General features: G+C 38.7%; 1 protein-coding gene across 15 annotated transcripts in view; it reads left to right on the top strand.

Annotated features, from left to right (window-relative positions):
• Positions 1 to 22,704, top strand: part of TASOR2 (transcription activation suppressor family member 2) — an 82,837-nt gene that overhangs the window by 33,216 nt on the left and 26,917 nt on the right. For 5 of the 15 annotated variants that reach the window (XM_033208706.1, XM_033208713.1, XM_033208716.1 and 2 more), the window contains 11 exons: positions 1,702 to 1,793; positions 4,704 to 4,841; positions 5,013 to 5,137; positions 5,225 to 5,244; positions 5,343 to 5,442; positions 7,281 to 7,381; positions 8,017 to 8,120; positions 10,700 to 10,772; positions 10,876 to 10,944; positions 14,618 to 15,334; positions 19,185 to 19,427. In XM_033208706.1, the coding sequence (XP_033064597.1) occupies positions 1,702 to 1,793; positions 4,704 to 4,841; positions 5,013 to 5,137; positions 5,225 to 5,244; positions 5,343 to 5,442; positions 7,281 to 7,381; positions 8,017 to 8,120; positions 10,700 to 10,772; positions 10,876 to 10,944; positions 14,618 to 15,334; positions 19,185 to 19,427 (1,782 nt within the window). The remainder of the gene's footprint in view (positions 1 to 1,701; positions 1,794 to 4,703; positions 4,842 to 5,012; positions 5,138 to 5,224; positions 5,245 to 5,342; positions 5,443 to 7,280; positions 7,382 to 8,016; positions 8,121 to 10,699; positions 10,773 to 10,875; positions 10,945 to 14,617; positions 15,335 to 19,184; positions 19,428 to 22,704) is intronic. The other 10 variants (XM_033208719.1, XM_033208715.1, XM_033208721.1 and 7 more) reach the window with 5 other exon arrangements.

The following is a 22,704-nucleotide window of genomic DNA, read 5'->3' as shown; positions in this document are numbered from 1 at the left end:
GACATATGGGTTATTTCTACTTTTGGGCTATTATGAATAATGGTTCTATGAACATGCATGTACAAGTTTTTGGGTGGACATAGTTATATATATATCTTTGATATATAATGAGTGGAACCACTGGGTCATATGATAACTCTATAAAACAAAAAAAAAATAAAGTTTACATTCAACTCATCTTCTGTGGGACATTAAAAGTGATAAATTCATAACCCTAATAACACTGCATACAACGTTTTTTCTTTTTATTTTTTCACCCCACTCTCACTTCATTATGAAAAATTCAAACATAGGCTGGGCGCAGTGGATCACGAGGTCAGGAGATCGAGACCATCCTGGCTAACACGGTGAAACCCCGTCTGTACTAAAAAAAATACATAAAACCTAGCCGGGCATGGTGGCGGCGCCTGTAGTCCCAGCTACTCAGGAGGCCGAGGCAGGAGAATGGCGGGAACCTGGGAGGCGGAGCTTGCAGTGAGCTGAGATCCGGCCACTGCACTCCAGCCTGGGCGACAGAGCGAAACTCTGTCTCAAAAAAAAAGAAAAGAAAAGAAAAGAAAAATTCAAACATAGAAAAAGTAAAGAACATAGTGTAATTAATATACCTATCACCAAAGTTTAGCAAATAATATTATGCATTATTGGCTGAGTGTGGTGGCTCACGCCCGTAATCCTAGCCCTTTTGGAGGCCACGGCAGGTGGATCCCTTGAGGCCAGGAGTTCCAGACCAGCCTGACCAACATGGCTAAACCCCGTCTCTACTAAAAATACAAAAATTAGCCAGGCATGGTGGCGTGCACCTGTAATCCCAGCTACTCAGTTGGCCGAGACTTGAGATTGCTTGAACCTGGGAGGCAGAGGTTGCAGTGAGCCGAGATCACACCACTGCACTCCAGCCAAGGCAATAGAGTAAGACTCTGTCTCTAAATAAAAATGTATATAAATATAAATATATATATAAATATAAATATATATATATACACACACACATATTGCATTATTTGCTTCATTTGTTTAATTTTTTTTCGGAGAATTTGAAAGTAAATTACAAATAACCACTGCAGCTTACATCTCAAAACAAAAAAAAAGACATTTTCCTGCATTCCTACAATCTTATGATTTCATTGCTGATGTTTGAGAGGCTGGCTTCAGTAGAGTGGTGGAAGTAGAAACTGGATTGTTCCTGACAAATACACATTCTTCAAAAACACATGTGCTGGGGTTGATAATAAAATTAACACTACTACTTACATGTGTTTTGTAGTTTTTGGCTTGACTAGAACTGGATAATTTTGTGTGTAATAATACTTTCAATGAATAATAGTTTTTAAAGCTTATTGATCTTTTAAATCTTCATGAGCACCCTGTGGTGTTTGTGTCTGTGACCCAGGCCCACCCTCCCTACCTGAGTGACTTATTCTTACCTGGAACTCAAGCTTCTGACCACAGAATCATCGCTCTTTTCCACCATATCAGTTTTCTCACCTGTTGTCTCTTATGTTTCGAAAGAGGTGCCTCAGTTGAGTAATACCCCTGAAGCCTGTCCTTTCCCCCTCGTTTTTCACTGCTGCTGCCTTGTTGGAATCCTCCTCTCCTGTCTTAACTATCACAGTAGCTTTCTTTGTAATTGGTGTTCTTGCTTCTACTTTCTCCTCTCTGGTGGGCAATCTGCTGCTTAATCTATATTTTATACTTTTACAGGTGTATACATTTCCAAATACTCCGACTATCTTCATCCAAGACCATGGTATCATGGGAAATCTGGTTATGTTGTAATTTTTAATATAATTAAGGTAAAGCCTAAATGTGCTGTTATGTGATTTCCTTGTAAAGTTTAAGGTTATCTACCTTTGATATTCTCTGTAGATCTTAGTTGAACATAGTCCTCACCAAAGTTAGCTATCCAAATTCAGGAAAAGCAAAACTATTTTTCCTTTTCTTTAAAAACAAAACTTTTTAATTCATTTACTAGATTGTAAACTTTTTTTTTTTAACTTCAAAAATAAAGAGTATGCAGGGAAAAATCTTCCTCTCACCTGTCAGAGCTACTTTTTAAACATGAAATAACAGAAAACAAGTAGCTGCTTATAAGATGACGTGATTACACTTATAAAAGATGAGTTTAGAGGCTGGGCGCGGTGGCTCAAGCCTGTAATCCCAGCACTTTGGGAGGCCGAGGCGGGCGGATCACAAGGTCAGGAGATCGAGACCATCCTGGCTAACACAGTGAAACCCCGTCTCTACTAAAAAAAAGTACAAAAAACGAGCCGGGCGAGGTGGCGGGCGCCTGTAGTCCCAGCTACTCGGGAGGCTGAGGCACGAGAATGGCGTGAACCCGGGAGGCGGAGCTTGCAGTGAGCTGAGATCTGGCCACTGCACTCCAGCTTGGGCGACAGAGCGAGACTCCGTCTCAAAAAAATAAAAAAATAAAAAAAAAAAAGATGAGTTTAGAAAACAACATTCATTGTCTAATTTAAATGGTCAATAGATTATTTTCTTTTTCCGTAAGACATCCAGCTTCACAGCTTCATGTGCCACCTAGAATTGATGATGCCACAAATCCTTGAATGTCCTAAATGGTACTGTTTAAGTGAATCATGCAATTTGGAATTTTCACCCAAACAGAAGGGAAACTGATTTTAGATGTGATTGGGCTTCTTGAGGACATTTCTGTGGTCTTGTTAAATTGTTTTTGTTTTAGCTTTCTTACTATCTTAAATTCTTTGGTTATCAGCCTAGCACTAACTGACCTTTAATTTAAAAAAAAAAAAAAAAAGCATGTGAACTCTTAGTATTGTGAAGTTCTCAAAAAAGTGGAGGGAGAGGCTGGGCTCTGTGGCTCACGCCTATAATCCCAGCACTTTGGGAGGCCGAGGCAGATGAGGTCAGGAGTTTGAGACCAGCCTGGCCAACATGGCGAAACCCTGTCTCCACTGAAAGTGTAAAAAAATTAGCCTGACATGGTGGCGGGTGCCTGTAATCCCAGCTACTTGGGAGGCTGAGGCAGGAGAATGACTTGAACCTGGAAGGTGGAGATTGCAGTGAGCCAAGATCACGCCACTGCACTTCAGCCTGGATAACAACAAAAAAAAACTCCATCTCCAAAAAAAAAAAAAAAAAAAAAAAGATTGGGGAGTAACATTGCTTTCAGGTACAATCAGTAGTTTTCCTCCCTTAATGTTTCTTCTCTTGCTCTGTGATGAGTGCTGCAGAAAGTATGCCTACTAATGTGGATAATGAGCATTTCATTTTTTACTTAGATTATGCCTAAGCCTTGGTTTCTTGCCACTGGCTGGAGATTGCTGTTTTTGCCTCTGTGCTCCCATCTTCATTTTATTTCACAAAATCGAGCCACACAGAACCATAAAATGTTTGATGAGGAGATGGTAGGGGTGGTTGGTTACTGATAAGTACTATTTATATTTTTTGGCTTAGTGGTGGTTTGGCCTTCGGTGGGTCTGTAAATGAAGAGGCAGGACATAACAACAAAACATCTTCTTTTTTAAAAAGTAATTATATTCTTATAAAACTTAAAATTGCCTATAGTCCCATATCCCATTTTGATATATTTGTTGGGGTATATATTGTGTATTTTTATTTTTTCCTATATATTGAGTTATTAACCCATGAAAAGAGTTTGTATATATCTATATGCTATTCTTTTTTAACTTAATAACATCTTGTGAACATTTTCTTAAGCTGTTTGGAATGATACATGTCATTGTATCATTCCAAACAGCTTTTAAAGTCATTGCATATGTTAAACTTGGCTTAATTGCTTTTTTTTTTTTTTTGAGGCAGAATCTTTCTCTGTTGCCAGGCCAGAGTGTAGTGACACAATCTCACCTCACTACAACCTCCACCTCCCGGGTTCAAGCAATTCTCCTACCTCAGCCTCCCAAGTGGCTGGGACTACAGGCGTGCGCCACCACGCCCAGCTAATTTTTTCGTATTTTTAGTAGAGACAGGGTCTCACCATGTTGGCCAGGATAGTCTTGATCTCTTGACCTCATGATCTGCCCACCTCTGCCTCCCAAAACGCTGGGATTACAGGTGTGAGCCACTGTGCCCAGCTGCTTGCTTTTTTCTTCTTTTTGTTTTTTGTTTTTGTTTTGAGAGACACGTAACCCTTGATGGAGAGAAATCCGTAATGGAAAATACTGCTGACCGTTTAGTGACCAGGACCAGCTGGCTGCTAAGAACTTTGCTACATATTTGCTTCTTGTTAACTTGCTGGGCCCTGGCATAATAGAAGTATCTCAGTTTATAATTTACAACTGATCATAGTTCAGATTGGAAATTCATCTTTTGAAATTTTAGATTTTGTCCTCTTTACAGTCACCAAAGAGCCATTCAATGACCATAACATAAAAGATGGTGGGGTGTAGTTTTTCTTTTAAGGAAATGGCTCTCTTAAATTTAGGGTGATTCATATATTTCTTTGATACTGTGATAAAAACTGTGGATATTTGTCTCAGACGCCCAAATGTCCAAGATTTTTAAATACATTTTTAAGGGTTCATGGATAATTATAACTATTTTTGGCCTTAAGATAATTGTTTTTCTAAGAAGTATAGTTCTTAATACAGTTACTGTTAGGGGACACATATCTGCATCCTTGTTAGACTACTACTAAATGAATCCTAGAGTAAAGGTTATTGCTATTTGAAGGCATCTGATTAGTTTTAATATTTTCATTCTAGGGAAAAGTCAAGTCTGTGTCTGAGAATTATACAACTAACTATACTAAGCCATCTTCTGGCTATGATTGCCACGTGTCTGAAAATACTAACAAGGTTTCTAACAAGACGAGTCATTTTCGTGCCTTTGAACTGAGTCAGGTATAGTCACCTGTGAATGAATAACACCCAAGATATATTTGGGTGTTATCTGGGTGTAATTTTTGAGTCTAATGTGTTAAATTTCAGGGCTGGGTGGGGTTGAGAAAAACTTGGTACATATGCAATTCCATGGTGCTACTACCCTGATAATACTTATTTTTCTTCTTGCAGTATTACTTTTACGAACTTTCAGGCAACACTGTTATTGAGCGACCCAGACAGATCTGTCCTTATGTAATTGTAGCTTTTCAATACAGGGAACCTAAAACTATGGCACCACCAGCTCATAAAAGCATGTAAGTAATTATATGCATGCTTTGTTTTACTGAATTTGTTTCTTTTACTCTTGTAAAAATGTTCTTTTTTTTTTTTTTTTCTGCTAGACTTGAACACAGCGAAAATGGTAAGAAATAATTCATTGATTCTTTTAGGTTTTTGTTTTTCTTGAGTAAATGTTTCATCATAAATAATCGGTTTCTTTCTTACCTTCATTTCTTGAAGTTCTCATGTCTCCGTGGAAAGGGAAATTAATTGTTCAAGACCGTATGCTATGTGATATAACTCTTTGGTCCACTTATGGTGCAATGATTCCAACACAGCTGTAAGTATTAAATGTTATGTCCTTTACTAATGCTTATATTACAAGTTTTGGGGTTTTCCCCCCATTCATTTCAAGGGTGGCATTGGTGTAAAATACAGCAACTGTTATTGATTTTAGATGAGGGTACATTTGGGTAAATGTATGGCACACAGGGTATGACACAGGAAACCTAAATTCTAATTTATTAATGGGAAAATGACCTCTTGGGATAAATTAAACTATTTGATACTAGAAATTTGACCTTCCCCAAGAAATAAATCCGATTTGCCTGATAGCAAATATAGCAGATTATAGCCACTTAATATTATTTTTATTAACATTTTGCAGTATCTGAGTTTCAAATTTTAACATGATTCTCTTAGAAAAGTATTAGAGTAGCTGTTACATATATTTACGTTAAAAGCAATTATCATGATTAATATTTTCTTCTGGGGAACTGTGAAGAACATCTTAGGAAATCTTTGTTCAGCCTGTTCTTAGTTTGTACCCCAAACCATTAAGAAATAGTCATAGTTTAATTGAAATACAAGGTGAAAACTGATGTGTTGTATAGGATTCATTTTTTTTTCCTATCGGCCTTTTTTAAGAAGAGGTAGGAGTATAATAACCCACAACATAAAAATTATGTGAATAAGCAAATAGGAGAGGAGGGGAAGTTCTTTCTCATTATAGAGTGCAACTAATAAATGTGGAAAGATTGATAAATTAGAAAATCAGCATTTGACAGCACCGTTAATAATCAACCAGTGTATGCTAAAAACAATTGTAAGTTTAATAATATTTGCATATCTTACAACGTTTCCCCACTATTTGCTTGTTAATCACAAAGGAAAAAAAATGCAGACCTACCAGTGGAGTAAACTGCCAGATACCATCTTAACTAAGTGGTTAAGTTAATGATAGACCTATGCTGATTAAGGAGCATTCTGCAAAATCGTCTGTATTTTTCAAAATATCCGAGTCATTGAAGTAAAGAAAGACTGAAAAACTGTTCCAGATTAAAGGACACTAAAGAGACATGATTACTGAATGCATTATGGTATCTTGGATTGGAAATTGTTTTCTTTTTCTGTGAAGGAACTTAGTGAAACAGTTGGCAGCATCTGAATAAGATGTAGGTTAAGTCATAGTATCGTATCATTGTGAATGTGTTGATTTTGCTTGTTGCTTTGAGGTTGTATAAGAAAATTTCCTAGGGTCCAGGCACAGTGGCTCACACCTGTAGTCCCAGCACTTTGGGAGGCCGAGGTGAGCGGATTGCCTGAGGTCAGGAGTTGGAGACGAGCCTGGCCAATGTGGTGAAATGCCGTCTCTACTAAAAATACAAAACTTAGCTGGGCATGGTGCCACATGCTTGTTATCCCAGCTACTTCGGAGGCTGAGGCAGGGTAATTACTTGAACCTGGGAGTCAGAGGTTGCAGTGAGCCGAGATCACACCACTGCACTCCAGCCTGGGTGACAGAGCCAGACTCCATCTCACACACACAAAAAAAGGAAAAAGTAGTCAGGAAATAACTCTTAAATAGCATGATTTTTTTTAAATTCCTTATTCCTGTATACATAATTTTTTTTGACACATCTAGATATTTTGTCTGTACCGAAAATACATGTATTTAGAAAATGTGAACATATTTGCAAACCATGGTTTATGGGTCATGTATTTGAAAATCTGTCCTACTTAGTTAAAAATACACATATTGTTTAACCTGGAGCTTATCAATTTAAGGTCTTTTTTGTGGTTTTTTTTTTTTTTACATTTATATTAGAAAACTAAAGCTTGTGAAAATTTAGATCCACTATTTATTATTCTGGTTGATATTGTTGTGTTATTTTTTAGACCACAAGAACTAGATTTTAAATATGTAATGAAAGTGTCTTCCTTGAAAAAAAGACTACCAGAGGCTGCCTTTAGAAAACAGAATTACTTGGAGCGGAAAGGTCTGTTGAAATGTAATAACACGCTGCTTGTCCTGAGCTTTGTTCTGGTTATTTTCTGCTCTATTCCAAACATTCAAACATGCACACTTCTATTTCATCATAAGTGACTCTTAAAAAGAGTCTTTTGTGAGAAAGTTGTAGAGTTACTATTTTCTTCAGTTCCTTGGAAGCCAACTAGAAACTGCAAGGTAGTTTTACCTAGATGACAAAGACTAGCTTTAATCTAGAAATACTGATGCAATTAAGCAAACAGATATTAAAAGCATTTGGAAACTTGTAACTATTCCTCTCAAGGAGGATAGAGTTTTTGTTGGTTTTATTTATAGACGTACTTTTAAACTCAAAGAAAAACCGTGAGAAGGGAGTTTCTTGGTCATTTAGGTTAATTCATGGAGCACTGATGTTTATTCATGTAGTATGTATTTGTATTTGTCTTGTTAATCTAAGAGCATTGTTTTAAAGTAACTGTTTTCATGAGGTTTTATGAAGGAGTTTTATAACCAAGAACATTAAATGATAAAGGTTTTTGAGTAGTATTTCTATTCTTTCATTTTTGCAACATATAAAATGAACAAATTGACTATAAGTACATAATAGCATATTAAAAATAAATGTTTTTCTGGTTTTCTCTACAGTCTGTTTTCAAGATTTGTCCTTCAATTTGTATGAGGTAGAACTGTCAAACAGACAAGGGGAAAATATAGATAAATTAACAGAATATATTAAAAACAAGCAATTGGTAAGAATCACTAATTTAAAATATTATGTTTTTCTTAAATATATGTATGTATTAGTTGTGTCTAGATGGAATCATTTTAATTTGCTGTAAGGAGTTTCATGTTTAATATGTATTTATATATTATTGATGTAATACAGTGTCTGTGGGATTTATGTTCCAAGACCCCCAGTGGATGCCCAAAATTGTGAATAGTACTGAACCTATGTATACTGTGTTTTTTTCTATACATACATACTTATGCTAAAGTTTAATTTATAAATTAGGCACAGTAAGAGATGAACAACAATAATAAAACGGAATAGTTACAACTATATACTGTAAGAAAAGTTATATGAGTATGGACTGTCCATCTCAAAATATTTTATTTATTATACTGTACTTGAGTACTACTTGTGATGAGTGAGGTAGGTGGTGCAGGCATTATGAAGTACTACTATTGGCCTACTGGGTGGGTAGCATCTACAGCATGGATACACTGGACAAAGGGATGATTCACGGCCGGGCGTGGGGCTCACGCCTGTAATCCCAGCAGGCGTGCTTTGGGAGACCGAGGTGTGGGCAGATCACGAGGTCAGGAGATCAAGACCATCCTGGCTAACATGGTGAAATCCTGTCTCTACTAAAAAATACAAAAAAATTAGCTGGGCGTGGTGGCAGGCACCTGTAGTCCCAGCTACTCAGGAGGCTGAGGCAGGAGAATGGCATGAACCTGGGAGGCAGAGCTTGCAGTGAGCCTAGATTGCACCACTGCACTCCAGCCTGGGTGACAGAGCAAGACTCCGTCTCAAAAAAAAAAAAAAAAAGGATGATTCACATACTGGGTAGGAGGGGCAAGAAGCAAGGATACAAAATAGTTCCTAAAGTCTAGCATGGCAGATCACATGTATCCCATTACTTTGATAGACCAAGGTGGGAGGATCACTTGAGGCAAGGAGTTTGAGACCAGCCTGGGCAACATAGCAAGACCTTATCTCTACCAAAATAAAAAAATTTTAATTTTTTTTTTTTTTAACTAGCCAGGCATAACCGCCTGCACCTGTAGTCCTGGCTACTCTGAAAGCTGAGGTGGGAGGATAACTTGAGCCCAGGAGTTCAAGGATGCAGTGAGCTGTTGCTGTGCCACTGCACTGCAAGCTGGGTAACAGAGTGATACCCTGTCTTTCAAAGAAATAGGCTCTTAAATCATAGCTCCCGTAAGTCAAGGAGCTTAGACTATAGAGGAGACAAGTATGTAAATCATCATATGCCATACAACACAGAGACTCTCACAGAATCTTTTTGAAAACTCAAAGTAGTGATTCTTTTTGTGAGTGAGATATTATTGTCATAACTGTATTGTAGTGTAATCATTAGAAAAGTCTGATTTTGTATATTCATTGTGATTAAATAATGATTTATATTTGTAGCCTTGTCACCTCTGTTTTGAAATAAAATGTTTTATTCTGTAAAATGGTATATTTTGTTTAGGTGGTTTTTTTTTTTTTTTTTTTTTTTTTTTTTTTGAGACGGAGTCTCGCTCTGTCGCCTGGGCTGGAGTACAGTGGCCGGATCTCAGCTCACTGCAGGCTCTGCCTCTCGGGTTCACGCCATTCTCCTGCCTCAGCCTCCCGAGTAGCTGGGACTACAGGCGCCCGCCACCTCGCCTGGCTAGTTTTTTGTATTTTTAGTAGAGACGAGGTTTCACTGTGTTAGCCAGGATGGTCTCGATCTCCTGACCTCGTGATCCGCCCGTCTCGGCCTCCCAAAGTGCTGGGATTACAGGCTTGAGCCACCGCGCCCAGCCGTAGGTGGTTTAACTGAAAAATTATTGTACAGATATTGGATTTTATCTTTTATGTGTATATAGATTTTTGAAGTGGTAAGCAGTAGAAAAGAAAAGCTATTAAATTCATGATTTAGAACAACAGCTTTTAGACAACAACTGCTGCCTGGGGACAAAACTGCCCCAGTTACTGAAAGCATTAAAATTTCAAGACTTTTTTCTTGAGCTCAAGAGTCCACTGAAGACTCTGATAGAGGGAAACAAAAGAGAGGAAGAACTTATTTTCATCTGTATTTCTTGTTGCCCTGGAACTTGATTATTTTCTATTATTTTCCATTTCTTAAGATGCTATAGAAAGAAGTCTTTTATTGGATGGTATCTTGCAGTCTTTTTAGTTTCAGGGTTTTGGGATAATTTTCATGTAAATATGAGCTTAAGATGCTTCTTACAGGTTTGATTCATCTTGAGTTTATACTGGCTACATGGTAACATATTGGCTGTTTAAGCAGTGGTATGAAATGTCAGCTGTCTCAGTGAAAAAGTAAGGCTTTTCTGATTGATCTGCCATGTTCTTGAGCACTGTTCTAAAACTAACCCTTCATGTTCTGGTTATTTTATATAGCCCCAACAGGGCCAAGATTATTTCAGCTAAGGAATTTGAAGTTTCTGATACTGGGGACAGAATTACCCTGACTCCCATAACATGTGCAGAATTTTTTCTTTTCTTGAGGTCAATATTCACTAATGAGTATGGGTAGAGGGAGAAGAGAGGGATTGCAGAATATTCCTTCAGTTGAATTTTTCGTTTATATTTAAGGCAATCATCAAATGCTTAGAAGATCGAGGGTTTTTCATTTTATTTACATCATCAGCCTTACTATCAGAACCAGGTATGGACAACTGTTTTGGGAAAAAATATTTTTCATTATGTTTACTTTTGCTTTATAAGATCAACAACCTAACTTTTCTTTTTCTGATTCTCATTCTGCATAGATTTTAAAAATGGAGGCAAGCAGATGGGTCTGCATGGGTTACATTTATTTCATTCACCTCTGTCAACAGGTAAGGATACAGTGGTTTCCAGCTCACTCTGTCTGTTGGATATATTTAGTCCTCATCTGACTTGACCTCTTAGCAGCACGTGACACTGTTAACTGTTTTTTCCTCTTAAATCTCTCTCTTCCCTTAACATCACTAGTTCGCCCTTCTTGACCTCCCTTGTAGGTTTATGCTTCCCTCTTAGCCTCAGTCCCATATCTCCACTTGTCTACTGACGTTGCCACTGAGATATCTCAAAGGTGCCTTAAATTCAACATGTCTAAAACTGAATTCATTTGTTGTTGAATTTTGCCATCGTCTCTCCAGTAAATATGTCTCAGGCTCGGGGTCTTCATAGGTGCTATTCTCCTTATCTGTACCTTATCTATTAGTCTTTTTCATATCAAGCCCATACATTCTTATGGTGATGTTGATCCACCCAGAGGACCAAATCTTGGTTCTTGGGGGCAAAAAAATACTACTCATACGGTGCATAAACAGATATGCAGTGTATATGTGGTATTAAAATTTTGGAAGTCAATTTGGGAGAAAAATGGGTCTAAAAGGGCTGGGGAGGAGGATGACTAAAAAGATTGAGAACACTTTGGGAGGCCGAGGCGGGCGGATCACGAGGTCAGGAGATCAAGACCATCCTGGCTAACATGGTGAAACCCCGTCTCTACTAAAAAATACAAAAAACTAGCCGGGTGAGGTGGCGGGCGCCTGTAGTCCCAGCTACTCGGGAGGCTGAGGCAGGAGAATGGCGTAAACCCGGGAGGCGGAGCTTGCAGTGAGCTGAGATCCGGCCACTGCACTCCAGCCTGGGCCACAGAGCGAGACTCCGTCTCAAAAAAAAAAAAAAAAAAAGATTGAGAAACACTAATCTAGTTTATTCTTCCTCCTATCTGTCAAGCTCGGCTTCACTATCAGTTTCTTCGTTCCCATCACGACTGTTTGTTCAACTTAGACCCCATGCTTATTTATCATCCATATAGTTTAAATATTTATTTGTATAATTATTTAATGCCTGGCCTTCTTGTATTCTGCTGTATCCCTAGAATGTAGCAATGCCAGGCACCTATAAAACAGTAAATATTTGTTAAACAAATAAATAAATGAGAGTTGCCCAGTCACGGCAGCTCACACTTATAATCCCAGCACTCTGGGAGGCCGAGGCAGGTGGATTTCTTGAGCTCAGGAGTTCTGAGACCAGCCCAGGCAACATGGCTGTGAAACATGTTTCTGTGAAAAATTAGCCAGGCGTGGTGGCTTGCACTTGTGGTCCCATCTACTTAGGAGGCTCAGGTGGGAGGATCGCTTGAGCCTGGGACGCGGAGATTGCAGTGAGCCAAGATAGTACCGTTGCCCTCCAGCCTGGGCAACAGAGTGAGACCCTTTCTCAAAAAAAAAAAAAAAAAAACTCACTTTGTTTTATAATTACGATGTGTGTGTTTAAACATAAAATTCTATATAGTATTTATAAAGCTATAACCAATATAAAAATGTTTTTAAAGTTTTTTTTTTTAATTCAATTACTGGCTAGGTGTGGTGGCTCATGCCTGTAATCCCAGCACTTTGGAAGGCTGAGTGGGTGGATCACAAGGTCAGGAGATCAAGACCATCCTGGCCAACATGGTGAAAGTCTGTCTCTAGTAAAATACAAAAAATTAGCTGGTCTTGGTGGTGCGTGCCTGTAGTTCCAGCTACTCAGGAGGCTGAGGCAGGGGAATCACTTGAACCCGGGAGGCAGAGATTGCAATGAGCCGAGATTGTGCGCCCCTGCACTCCAGCCTGGCGACAGAGTGAGACTCTGTCTCAAAAAAATTAAAAATAATAATAATAATAATACAACTAGTTACTTAAAGCAGAAAGCTGTGCTTTCCTAGGCATCACTTCATTGCAACAAGCAAAGCATTACCCATGATAATAACGGAATTGGCAGTGGCTGTTTGTATTTTTCAAGCATTTATCATGTCAGGTTTTGTGGTGGAAGTAGTAGATTTAGCAATCCATAAAGTAAGTACTCTTATAACAATTTCAAAGATGAAGAAACTCAGAGTTGAATTTGTTCATGGTCTAACAGCTAACTCCAGATCTGGCTCCTTAAGATTTCTAATTTCATTTTTTTTTTTTAGTTGTAAACTATAAAGTTTCAGATATTTCATTAAAAGATTTTAACAAAGCGAAAGATTAAAATTCTCACATAAATATGGTATGAACTTGCTAAGTGTTTGCCTATATTTGTATCAGGTGAAGAAGAAAAAGAGTGGCCCAGCATAGTGGCTCACGCCTGTAATCCCAGCACTTTGGGAGGCCAAGGCAGGTGGATCACTTGAGGCCATGAGTTGGAGACCAGCCTGGCCAACATGGTGAAACCCCATCTCTACTAAAAATACGAAAATTAGCTGGGTGTGGTGGCACATGTGTATAATTCCAGCTGCTCAAGAGACTAAGACACAGAATTGCTTGAACCCGGGAGGCAGAGGTTGCAGGGAGCTGAGATCACACCACTGCACTCAAGCCTGGGTGACAGAAGAAGACTCTGACTCAAAAAAAAAAAAAAAAAAAAACAAATAACAAAAAGACCAGAGTAATAACTTTAAAACAATTTAATTTATAAAAACTTTGGGCCCGGAGTGGTGGAGGCCTGTATTCCCAACACTCCAGGAGGCTGAGGCAGGCAGATCTCTTGAGCCCACTCATTCAAGACCAGCCTGAGCAACACGACAAATCCCATGTCTACAAAAAATACAAAAATTTTTATTTTGATACCTGGCCACATTTTCCTTTTTACTGTTATTTGTCCTTCATTTCCTTTTTCTAGTAACTGCTGTAGTGCTAATGTGTTTAACTAGAACTAACTTTGTGTTTCATTCTGAAGTTACTTTTCTTTAAAAAGAATGGTAAAATTTTTATTTTCACTTACTAGGCCCTGAAGGCCATTGTTTTTTATGGCTTTATATTACTGACAACTCTGAAATTTTCTAAGATTTTATTACCCAGTTCATAGGGACCAGACCTTTTCTCTTTTTTTCCCCTTTTACTGTTTCCTTTATTCATTTGCAAAAAAAGAAAAAATTAGCACTTCAGTCAAAGCATGGGCCAAGGAGAGGAGATGAAACATAGACCAGTCAGTTTTAGAAGTTTTTATTTCATTTGATAGAAAAGGCGATAAAATTAGCAGTCATCATTCCAGTGAGATTTTGGCATTTTTTAGGGCTTCTTTTTTCAGTTCAGTTGATTTGTACTAACTCATGAAAAGAATTTGAAGTGAGTTCAATAAGGTAGAGCTACAGTAAGATAAATTTTAAAACAAAATAAGAAAAAGTACAAAAGCAAATCTGCCAGCTCTAAAGTCCAGTGGTACTGCTATGATGGACCATTGAGTTCATGAGCTCCTTGTTAGATGGAGCTGGAGGCAGGGTTTAGTTTACTTGTTCTAACCTAGTGATTGCATGTCAGATGATACTTTTTCAGTTCAGTGTGCGCATGTGTGTGTGTATAATTTCAAATATACGGAGATATATTTGTTAAATGTACCTGTAAGTCTTCTGTTAATTGCCATTTAGGTTGTCATTTGAAAGACTGTAACATGTTTAACCATCACATAATTTTGAAATCTAAAGCATTTTTTTCCAGAATGTTTTGTTTTTAAAAAATAAACTTCAGATGTTTAATACATGTATATATATTTTAGGGGTAAAAGATTTGAAAATTGAAGATGACATCTCAATGAAGCTGATACCTATTTTGCCTGCCCTTAATTGTGCCCTGCTAGAAACAAAGAAATCACTTCCTGAAGAAAGAATCCATCCAAACACATTAGTAAAGCATTTCCAAGAACTGTACAAGACGGACAGAAGCCCTTCATTGACTGTTGCTCCTCAGGATAGAATGAAAGACCCTACATTCTTGGGGAAACTGCCCAGTGGTTTTGACTTGATTCCTCCAGCTGAAAAGTGCCCTTCAAAGTCTTTAACTCAGTTGAACTCTTATTTTTCAGACCCCAGTGCTTACATTTTGGAAGTGTCTACTGCCTTGGACTTGTTAGCAGAGCATCCTCAGTCTCCTTGTGTTTCAGACGGAATTTGTGATGCTGGATTTTCTTTAGTTATGACTCCAGATCCTGAATTTCTTGGCTCAGAGGCAGAAGTAAGAAAAGAAACTGAAACAAAAAAGGATTCTGAAGAAATGTTGAAAGCAAAGAAGAGAGTTGTGGTTCCGTTGAGTCCAGCGTCAAATCTGAGAGTGCAGCCTAAGAGGAAGGCCAGCATGCCACATGTGGTGCAGAGTAAAAAGGTGAACTTGTGCCACCCCGTTCCCAAAAGAACTGCTCCCAGAGCAGACAACAGTTCGAACTCTCCAACAACTCTTAAGTTAGTTAAAGGGCAGTTTCCTCAGAAAAGAAAAAGAGGTAAGCACGATTTATGTGGGTTATTATAATAATAGTTGTGGCCAGGCGTGGTGGCTCATGCCTGTAATCCCAGCACTTTGGGAAGCCCAGCACTTTGGTCTCAAACTCCTAAGGTCAGGAGTTTGATACCAGCCTGATCAACACGGTGAAACCCTGTCTCTACTAGAAATACAGAATTAACTGGGCGTGGTGGTGCGTGCCTGAAATCCCAGCTACTCAGAAGGCTGAGGCACAAGAATCACTTGAACCCAAGAGACAGAGGTTGCAGTGAGCCGAGATCATGCCATTGCACTCCAGCCTGGGTGACAAGAGCAAATCTCCATCTCAATAATGATAATAATTGTTATATTCGATCCCTCTTGCTGTCTTGGTCCCTGTGGACTGCAGCTTTGCAGCATCAGTTAGAATTGCCATCATTTCTCTTCAGGCAATTGTGTGCCTCCTAATGCCTGACAAGCACTGATTGAGATAGCAACTGAAAACCAAGAAATAGGAAAGACCAAGATACCTCAAAAGCCTACCCACCACCAACATGTTATGTTCCACCTTGTAAAACCACTCACACGTGTATGTTCCATCCTAAGAAAGACGACCATCTAGTTTCTGTGCCATCCTCTTCACAAATGGAGGTAGAAGAGGTTCTTCTAAAATCAAGCACATCAGTACCAGCAAATGGTGATAGCTGACAGCCTCAACACCTATAAAGAGGAGGGAAATGCCTGGGACCTCCAAAAGTAAAGTAGTCTGGGGCAGAGTTTCTAATTCTTTATGTGTATCACAGGTTTTTACGTGAGCACCTGGATTCTTCATGTGGTTTTGATGCTCCCTGAAAATTGAGTGAGAATTGGAGTCTTGAGCCACTTAGTGTATTGGCAAATGTATTTCAGTGAACATAGCACAGCAAACCATATGACTTTGCCCTAGAGTCGTCTCAAATTATATTTTACTGTTATTTCTATAAAAGAGTAGGGAAGTATATGGGTGACCCCTTTGGAGAAGAAGGCAGCACAGTATGGCTGAGGGGCCACTCAGTTGTGCCTGTGTCATCTCTGACTGTTCTCATGGCGTGTTGTCAGAGCTGAGCAGCTGTGACAGAAACCACATGACCTTCAAAGCTGAAAGTATGGACTCTCTGGCCCCTTACAGAAAATGTTTGCCAAACCAATCTGTAATATTTTGAATTTGAAAATGTTGGTGCCTAAAGAAGAAACATCTAGGATATGGTAATCCCAGGATTCTAAATAATTCAGAGTTTACCCTATGGAGTTTTTTTTGTTTGGAGTTTTCTATCTTTGTTTAGAAACAGGTTTTCTCTGTCAGCCAGGCTGGAGTTGAGTGACATGATCATAGCTCACTGCAGTCTCGAACTCCTGGGCTCAAGTGATCTTCCTGCCTCAGCCTCTGGAGTAGTTGGGACTACAGGGGCGCCCCACTAAGTTTTTAAATTTTTTTGTAGAGATGGGGTCTTACTATGTTTCCCAGGCTAGTCTTTGAACTACTGGCCTCAAGAGATACTCCTGCCTTAGCCCCCCAAAATGTTGGGATTACAGTCGTGAGCCACTGCACCCAGCCTTGGTTTTATCCTGTGGCTTCACAAATAGTGGTTTCTTGCTTATTGTGGCTTGAGGAATGGGGTGGAGATGTGTGTATTTAGGAGGGTAAGTGGAAAGTATGGTAGTATAAAGCAGTGCACCAGACAGACTGTACAACTCTGTAAAATAGATTCCAGGCCAACCATACTGCTCTGCATGAACCAATTTAAGGTATTGAATCAATTGTCTATAACTCAACATAAATTGTCACTGTTTCTCAAATGTTTTTAATTATATCCACTGTAAGAAATACGTTTGATATTATATTCCAGTACCTACAAATTCATACATGACTGGAACAAAAATTCCAAAAAAAAATTCTGTGTAATACAGTCTGATACCTTCTGTTCTGTTTCATTTAAGAGTTCTGGGCTGGGTGCGGTGGCTCGTGCCTATAATCGTAACACTTTGGGAGGCTGAGGCGGGCGGATCACTTGAGGCCAGGAGTTCAAGACCAGCCTGGTCAACATGGTGAAACCCCGTCTCTACTAAAAACACAAAAAATAGCCAGGTATGGGGGCGCTGGCCTGTAATCCCAGCTACTTGGGAGACTGAGACACGATAATCTCTTGAACCTGGGAGGCAGAGGTTGCAGTGAACTGTATTGCACTCCAGCCTGGGTGACAGAGCAAGACTCCATCTCAAAAAAACAAAAAGAAAGAAAGAATGAATGAATTCCAGTTGTGACACATTGAATTTATTTTATAACCCCACCAGTGGATTAATTGCATTCAGTTTGAGAAGCATGGTACTGAGTGTTCCATGTGAACAGAATAATCCCTGCAGGATCACTTTGTTTCATTTTTCTTTTCTTTTTCTCCCAAGACCTGGGTGTTCTTGGGAATATCTCCCCTTTCTGTTTGTCCAAATATTAGAAAGTTTCCCCCTGGGTCTTGGTTGTCTAACCTTTTTCTTTTTAATTTAGTCTTAACTGTTTTCCTGATTTATTTTTATTTTACTTTTCCCTATGCTGAAGATTTTAGGAAATGTAATTAGAGTGTAATAAGAAGTCTTACTCTTAAAAAAATATGCTGCTTTAGTACTTACTAATATAATAATTTGGTAGGGAGGAAAATAATCAGACTTGAAATGTACAGCATTAAGATATTCTGAAAACATCTTTAAAACTATTCCTTTCCCTAACCTCCAAAAGAATGAAATGAAATGGGTCTCCTTTTTTCTGCTACATTTCACTAAGACTCATCACAGTTTCTTAAACTGTTTAATATGATCTTTAGTGTCCTTAGTGAGAAGTAGTGTTTTCTGTATAATGTAATTTAAAAATATTTGCCAACATTTATATGTGTGATTATTTCATATGATATCTTTGAGGCTAAATTTTAACTCTTAAAAGATTGAAATACTTTCTGTTGTGCATTATAAGCAGGTGTTTAGTATTTCCTTTTTCTTTCCGTCCACCTCCACCTTTAGCTATTTTTATACCATGTGAGAAGCAAAGCAGAGCACTTCTAAGAGACATAATTGTGTAAGATAGTAGATTTGTTAGAAATAAAACCAGGTGCAAACTTTCCTCAGTCTTCCCATCTTTTAAAAGATTATTTTTCAGATGGTATTAAAATTTAGATGTTTATAAGTAGTAATGTAAAATATATAATATGGCTCTCCAAATATATAATATTGCTCTATTGCTCTCTATACAGCTCTTCTCTGCAGTGTGGTTATAGTTTTAACCACATCACCTTATGGGAGCTGTGCTGCTTTTTGTTTAAACGTCAATATCTATATCCTGGGGTGGTGATCTAGCATATTCAGTCTGACCTGTCACATTAGGAAAGGTTATGAAGATTTTTTTTTTTTTCTTTTGAGACAGGGTCTCACTCTTGCCCAGCCTGGAGCAGGTTGATCTCCTACTCCTTAGCTCAAGCAGTCCTCTCGTCATGGCCCCCCAACATACTGGGCTTACAAGTGTGAGCCACCGCTCCTAGCCCAAAGTTTTTTTGTGTGTTTTTTTTCTTTTTTTTTTTCAGTTGTTACAAAGTTATTACTCTGATCTTTTTCTTCTTCATCTGATAGGGATATAGGCAGACACTTAGCAAGTTCATATTATATTTATGTGAGAATGTTTAACTTTTGCTTTGTTAAAATCTTTTAATTAAATACCTGAAACTTCATAGTTTATTCCCCATTACTAAAGTTACTGCCCTCAAAATAAAAATAAAACAGAACAATAAATGGAAAAGCTATGCTAAGTATCTGGGCCCCTACCCCTTAAAAAAATGATGTCTTTTCTACATAAGGTGCGGAAGTGCTGACTGCACAGTTTGTACAGAAAACCAAATTGGATAGGAAAAACCAAGAAGCTCCTATTTCTAAAGATGTTCCAGTGCCAACAAATGCTAAAAGGGCAAGGAAACAAGAGAAATCTCCAGTCAAAACTGTTCCAAGGGCTAAGCCACCTGTGAAGAAATCTCTACAAAAACAGAGAGTAAATATAGTAAAAGGCAATGAGAACCCCAGAATCAGAAAGCAGCTACAACCTGGTAAGAAATACTCTTCGTATAAATTTAAACACCCCAATACAGATCTAACAGAGAGTGCAATATATGGAAATAGTGTAAGAGCAGTTGAAATGTCCCTATAATATTTTCTGTGTTTTTCAGTTCAGACATGAAAAAAAATAAGTAAACTGGTTTCCTAATGTAAATAAATTAGGAAGGTACAAAGGCTCAAACCTTCAAAAACATAGAATCTACTTTTTACTTGCAAAAAAGCCTGAACACAAATTGTCTGCAAGCATTAAAGCATCAATGGCCTTATTTATAACTAAATGCAGAAGTAGTAGTATCTGGCATTATTTTTCTGGACCATTATAATTATAAGAAGTTATAATTACCAAGAAAAGTATAAGTTTATCTGAAGAGATTATAAACAGACTGTCCAGAACTGTCAGTAATGCAGAATCCTTTATTTGGTTTTATTTATTTAGAGACAGGGTCACACTTTATAATCACTGCAACCTTGACCTCTTGGGCTCAAGGGATCCTCCCACCTCAGGCCCCTCAAATAGCTGGGCCTACAAGCACGTACCACCATGCTCAGCTAATTTTTTTGTATTTTTTTATAGAGACCAAGTTTCAGCCGGGTGCGGTGGCTCACGCCTGTAATCCCAGCACTTTGGGAGGCCAAGGTGGGTGGATAGGAGTTCCAGACCAGCCTGACCAACATGGAGAAACCCTATTTCTATTAAAAATACAAAATTAGCCGGGCGTATTGGCACATACCTGTAATCGCAGCTACTCGGGAGGCTGAGGCAGGAGAATCGCTTGAACCTGGGAGGCGGAGGTTGTGGTTAACTGAGATTGCGCCACTGCACTCCAGCCTGGGCAACAGAGGAGCAAGACTCTGTCTCAAAAAAAAAAAAAAAAGGGGCCGGGCGCGGTGGCTCAAGCCTGTAATCCCAGCACTTTGGGAGGCCGAGACGGGCGGATCACGAGGTCAGGAGATCGAGACCATCCTGGTCTACACGGTGAAACCCCGTCTCTACTAAAAAATACAAAAAACTAGCCGGGCGAGGTGGTGGCGCCTGTAGTCCCAGCTACTCGGGAGGCTGAGGCAGGAGAATGGCGGGAACCCGGGAGGCGGAGCTTGCAGTGAGCCGAGATCATGCCACTGCACTCCAGCCTGGGCTACAGAGTGAGACGCCGTCTCAAGAAAAAAAAAAAAAAAAAAGAGAGACATGTGGTTGCGCCATGTTGCCTAGGCTGGTCTTGAACTCCTGAGCTCAAGTGATCTGCCTGCCTCGGCCTCCGAAAGTGTTAGGATTACAGGCATGAGCTACCATGCCCGGCTGAGAATCCTGTATTTGGTTTTAAAAGGCATTAATTTTAAAAGTAGTTTTACTGATTTAACTTTGCTTAAGTGAAGAATCAAGTTTAGTCGCATGAACTGCTCTAGTTTTGTATTTTCAACCTCTAGACATAACCTCTGTACTAGAAAGTTTTATTGTCACCTTAGTGAGACACATACCAGCTTTCCTCCCGGATCTACTTTCCTTAATTTTTCTTCCCTTTGGTATTGATTCTTTTGTGGTGTGCATGTTATTTTTTTGTTTTGTTTAACAAAGAGACTTCATTCCCTCATATCTTTCTATGAGTTTTCTGTCTGGTTTTCCTGATTCTACTTTCTCCCTCATCTATAACTAGATTTTAGTATCTCACAGAGAGTGAGAAATCAGAGAAAGAAAGTAGATTGTTGGTTTTTTTTTTTTCTTTTTTGAGATGGAATCTTGCTCTGTCGCCAGCCTGGAGCGCAGTGGCACAATCTCTGCTCACTGCAACCTCTGTCCCCTGGGTTCAAGCAGTTCTCCTGCCTGAGCCTCCCTAGTAGCTGGGACTACGGGTGCATGCCACCACACCCGGCTAATTTTTGTATTTTTAGTAGAGATGGGGTTTCATCATTTTAGCCAGGATAGTCTCAACCTCTTGACCTCATGATCTGCCTGCCTCGGCCTCCCAAAGTGCTGGGATTACAGGTGTGAGCCACTGCGTCCAGCCAGGCTTGTTTTGTTTGTTTGTTTGTTTGTTTTTTTAACTTAAGCATACCCTGAGATTCTGTAAGTTTTTTCAGATTGTTTTGTGACTGAAAATTTTTTTAGAAGCTCATCATGTCATTCAAAAACCCATATGCTGCAATTTTGGCTTCCATACCAAATTTGAGCTCTCCTGTTTGTCTCTCTTGGGAGTTTATGGTGTGGCTGCACCCCACCTCTCTGTGTTGCGCCCCTGCTGTTGCCACCATGCTCCTTCCCCTGTGGGCCATCTGTGCCTCCCCCACGCATCCTTTGCCCGTCAGGGGCTCGCAGCTAGAATTTATCCCCACAGGGAGGCATTTTCTCATGTTCTGACTCTCACTCATCTCTCATTTCTTTGGGATATTTGAGAACATTATATAATTTAATTCATACTGTTTTCAGATCATTTGACGTGTCTTGGTCCAGTCTTTTCAATTTGTAAACATTATGAGAATAGATAACATCTTGTGTTCCTAGCAGTGTCATTTGGATTCATTGTACTGAATTGGCTTCAGATGCTTGTTGACAAATTGATTAATGGGAGGAGGTATGTAATTGCATACTGGCGGAAAAGTGAGCCCAGAACATTTAAAGTTTTCAAAATGTGTGTTCAAATACAGGCTGATTTGTATTGCAAATGTCTCTATGTATTATGCAGCCACATTCCAAGTTAACATTTTTAAATGACTACATTTAAATCTCTTAATTTTTTTCTTAAGCACCTATGTTAATCATTTTACTTCCTATACTTGGAATATCAAAGTTTAAGAAGGTAGATGAACCATAGCCACATTGACCTCAGTTTGAAAATTACTGATTTAAATTAGAATCAAATGATAATTTTGAAGTCAAACAGTCCTTTTATTAATGAAACTTGATTTTCTGTCCTTTTTATTCACTAAACTTTTTTTTAGTGTAGTTCCTTTGGCATTGTCTTATGTATGTCTTAAATAGAAATTATTGGTGGTGTATTTTTTTATTGAGAACCTGTAACACGTCAATAATTGGGTGATTTATGTGAGACTGTAATATATTTATTAAACTACCATTTTTCTTTATTTTAATACAGTATTTTTTATATTAGGCCTTACTGATAAGTAGTGTTTTGTGTAAGGGATAAGTAGATGGAGGCCGTAATAACAAAGATAGAATGAAATTAGCATCAGATCACAAAATTAATTTTATTTCCAGTATACCTTTGGGGCTAACAAGACAATTATCTGCTTTGGGTCCTTTTCATCCACCTG

Source organism: Trachypithecus francoisi, unplaced genomic scaffold (genome assembly GCF_009764315.1).
Source record: "Trachypithecus francoisi isolate TF-2019V2 unplaced genomic scaffold, Tfra_2.0 Lachesis_group9, whole genome shotgun sequence".
NCBI classification, from domain to species: Eukaryota; Metazoa; Chordata; class Mammalia; order Primates; family Cercopithecidae; genus Trachypithecus; species Trachypithecus francoisi.
This window is presented reverse-complemented; position numbering and strand designations above follow the sequence as displayed.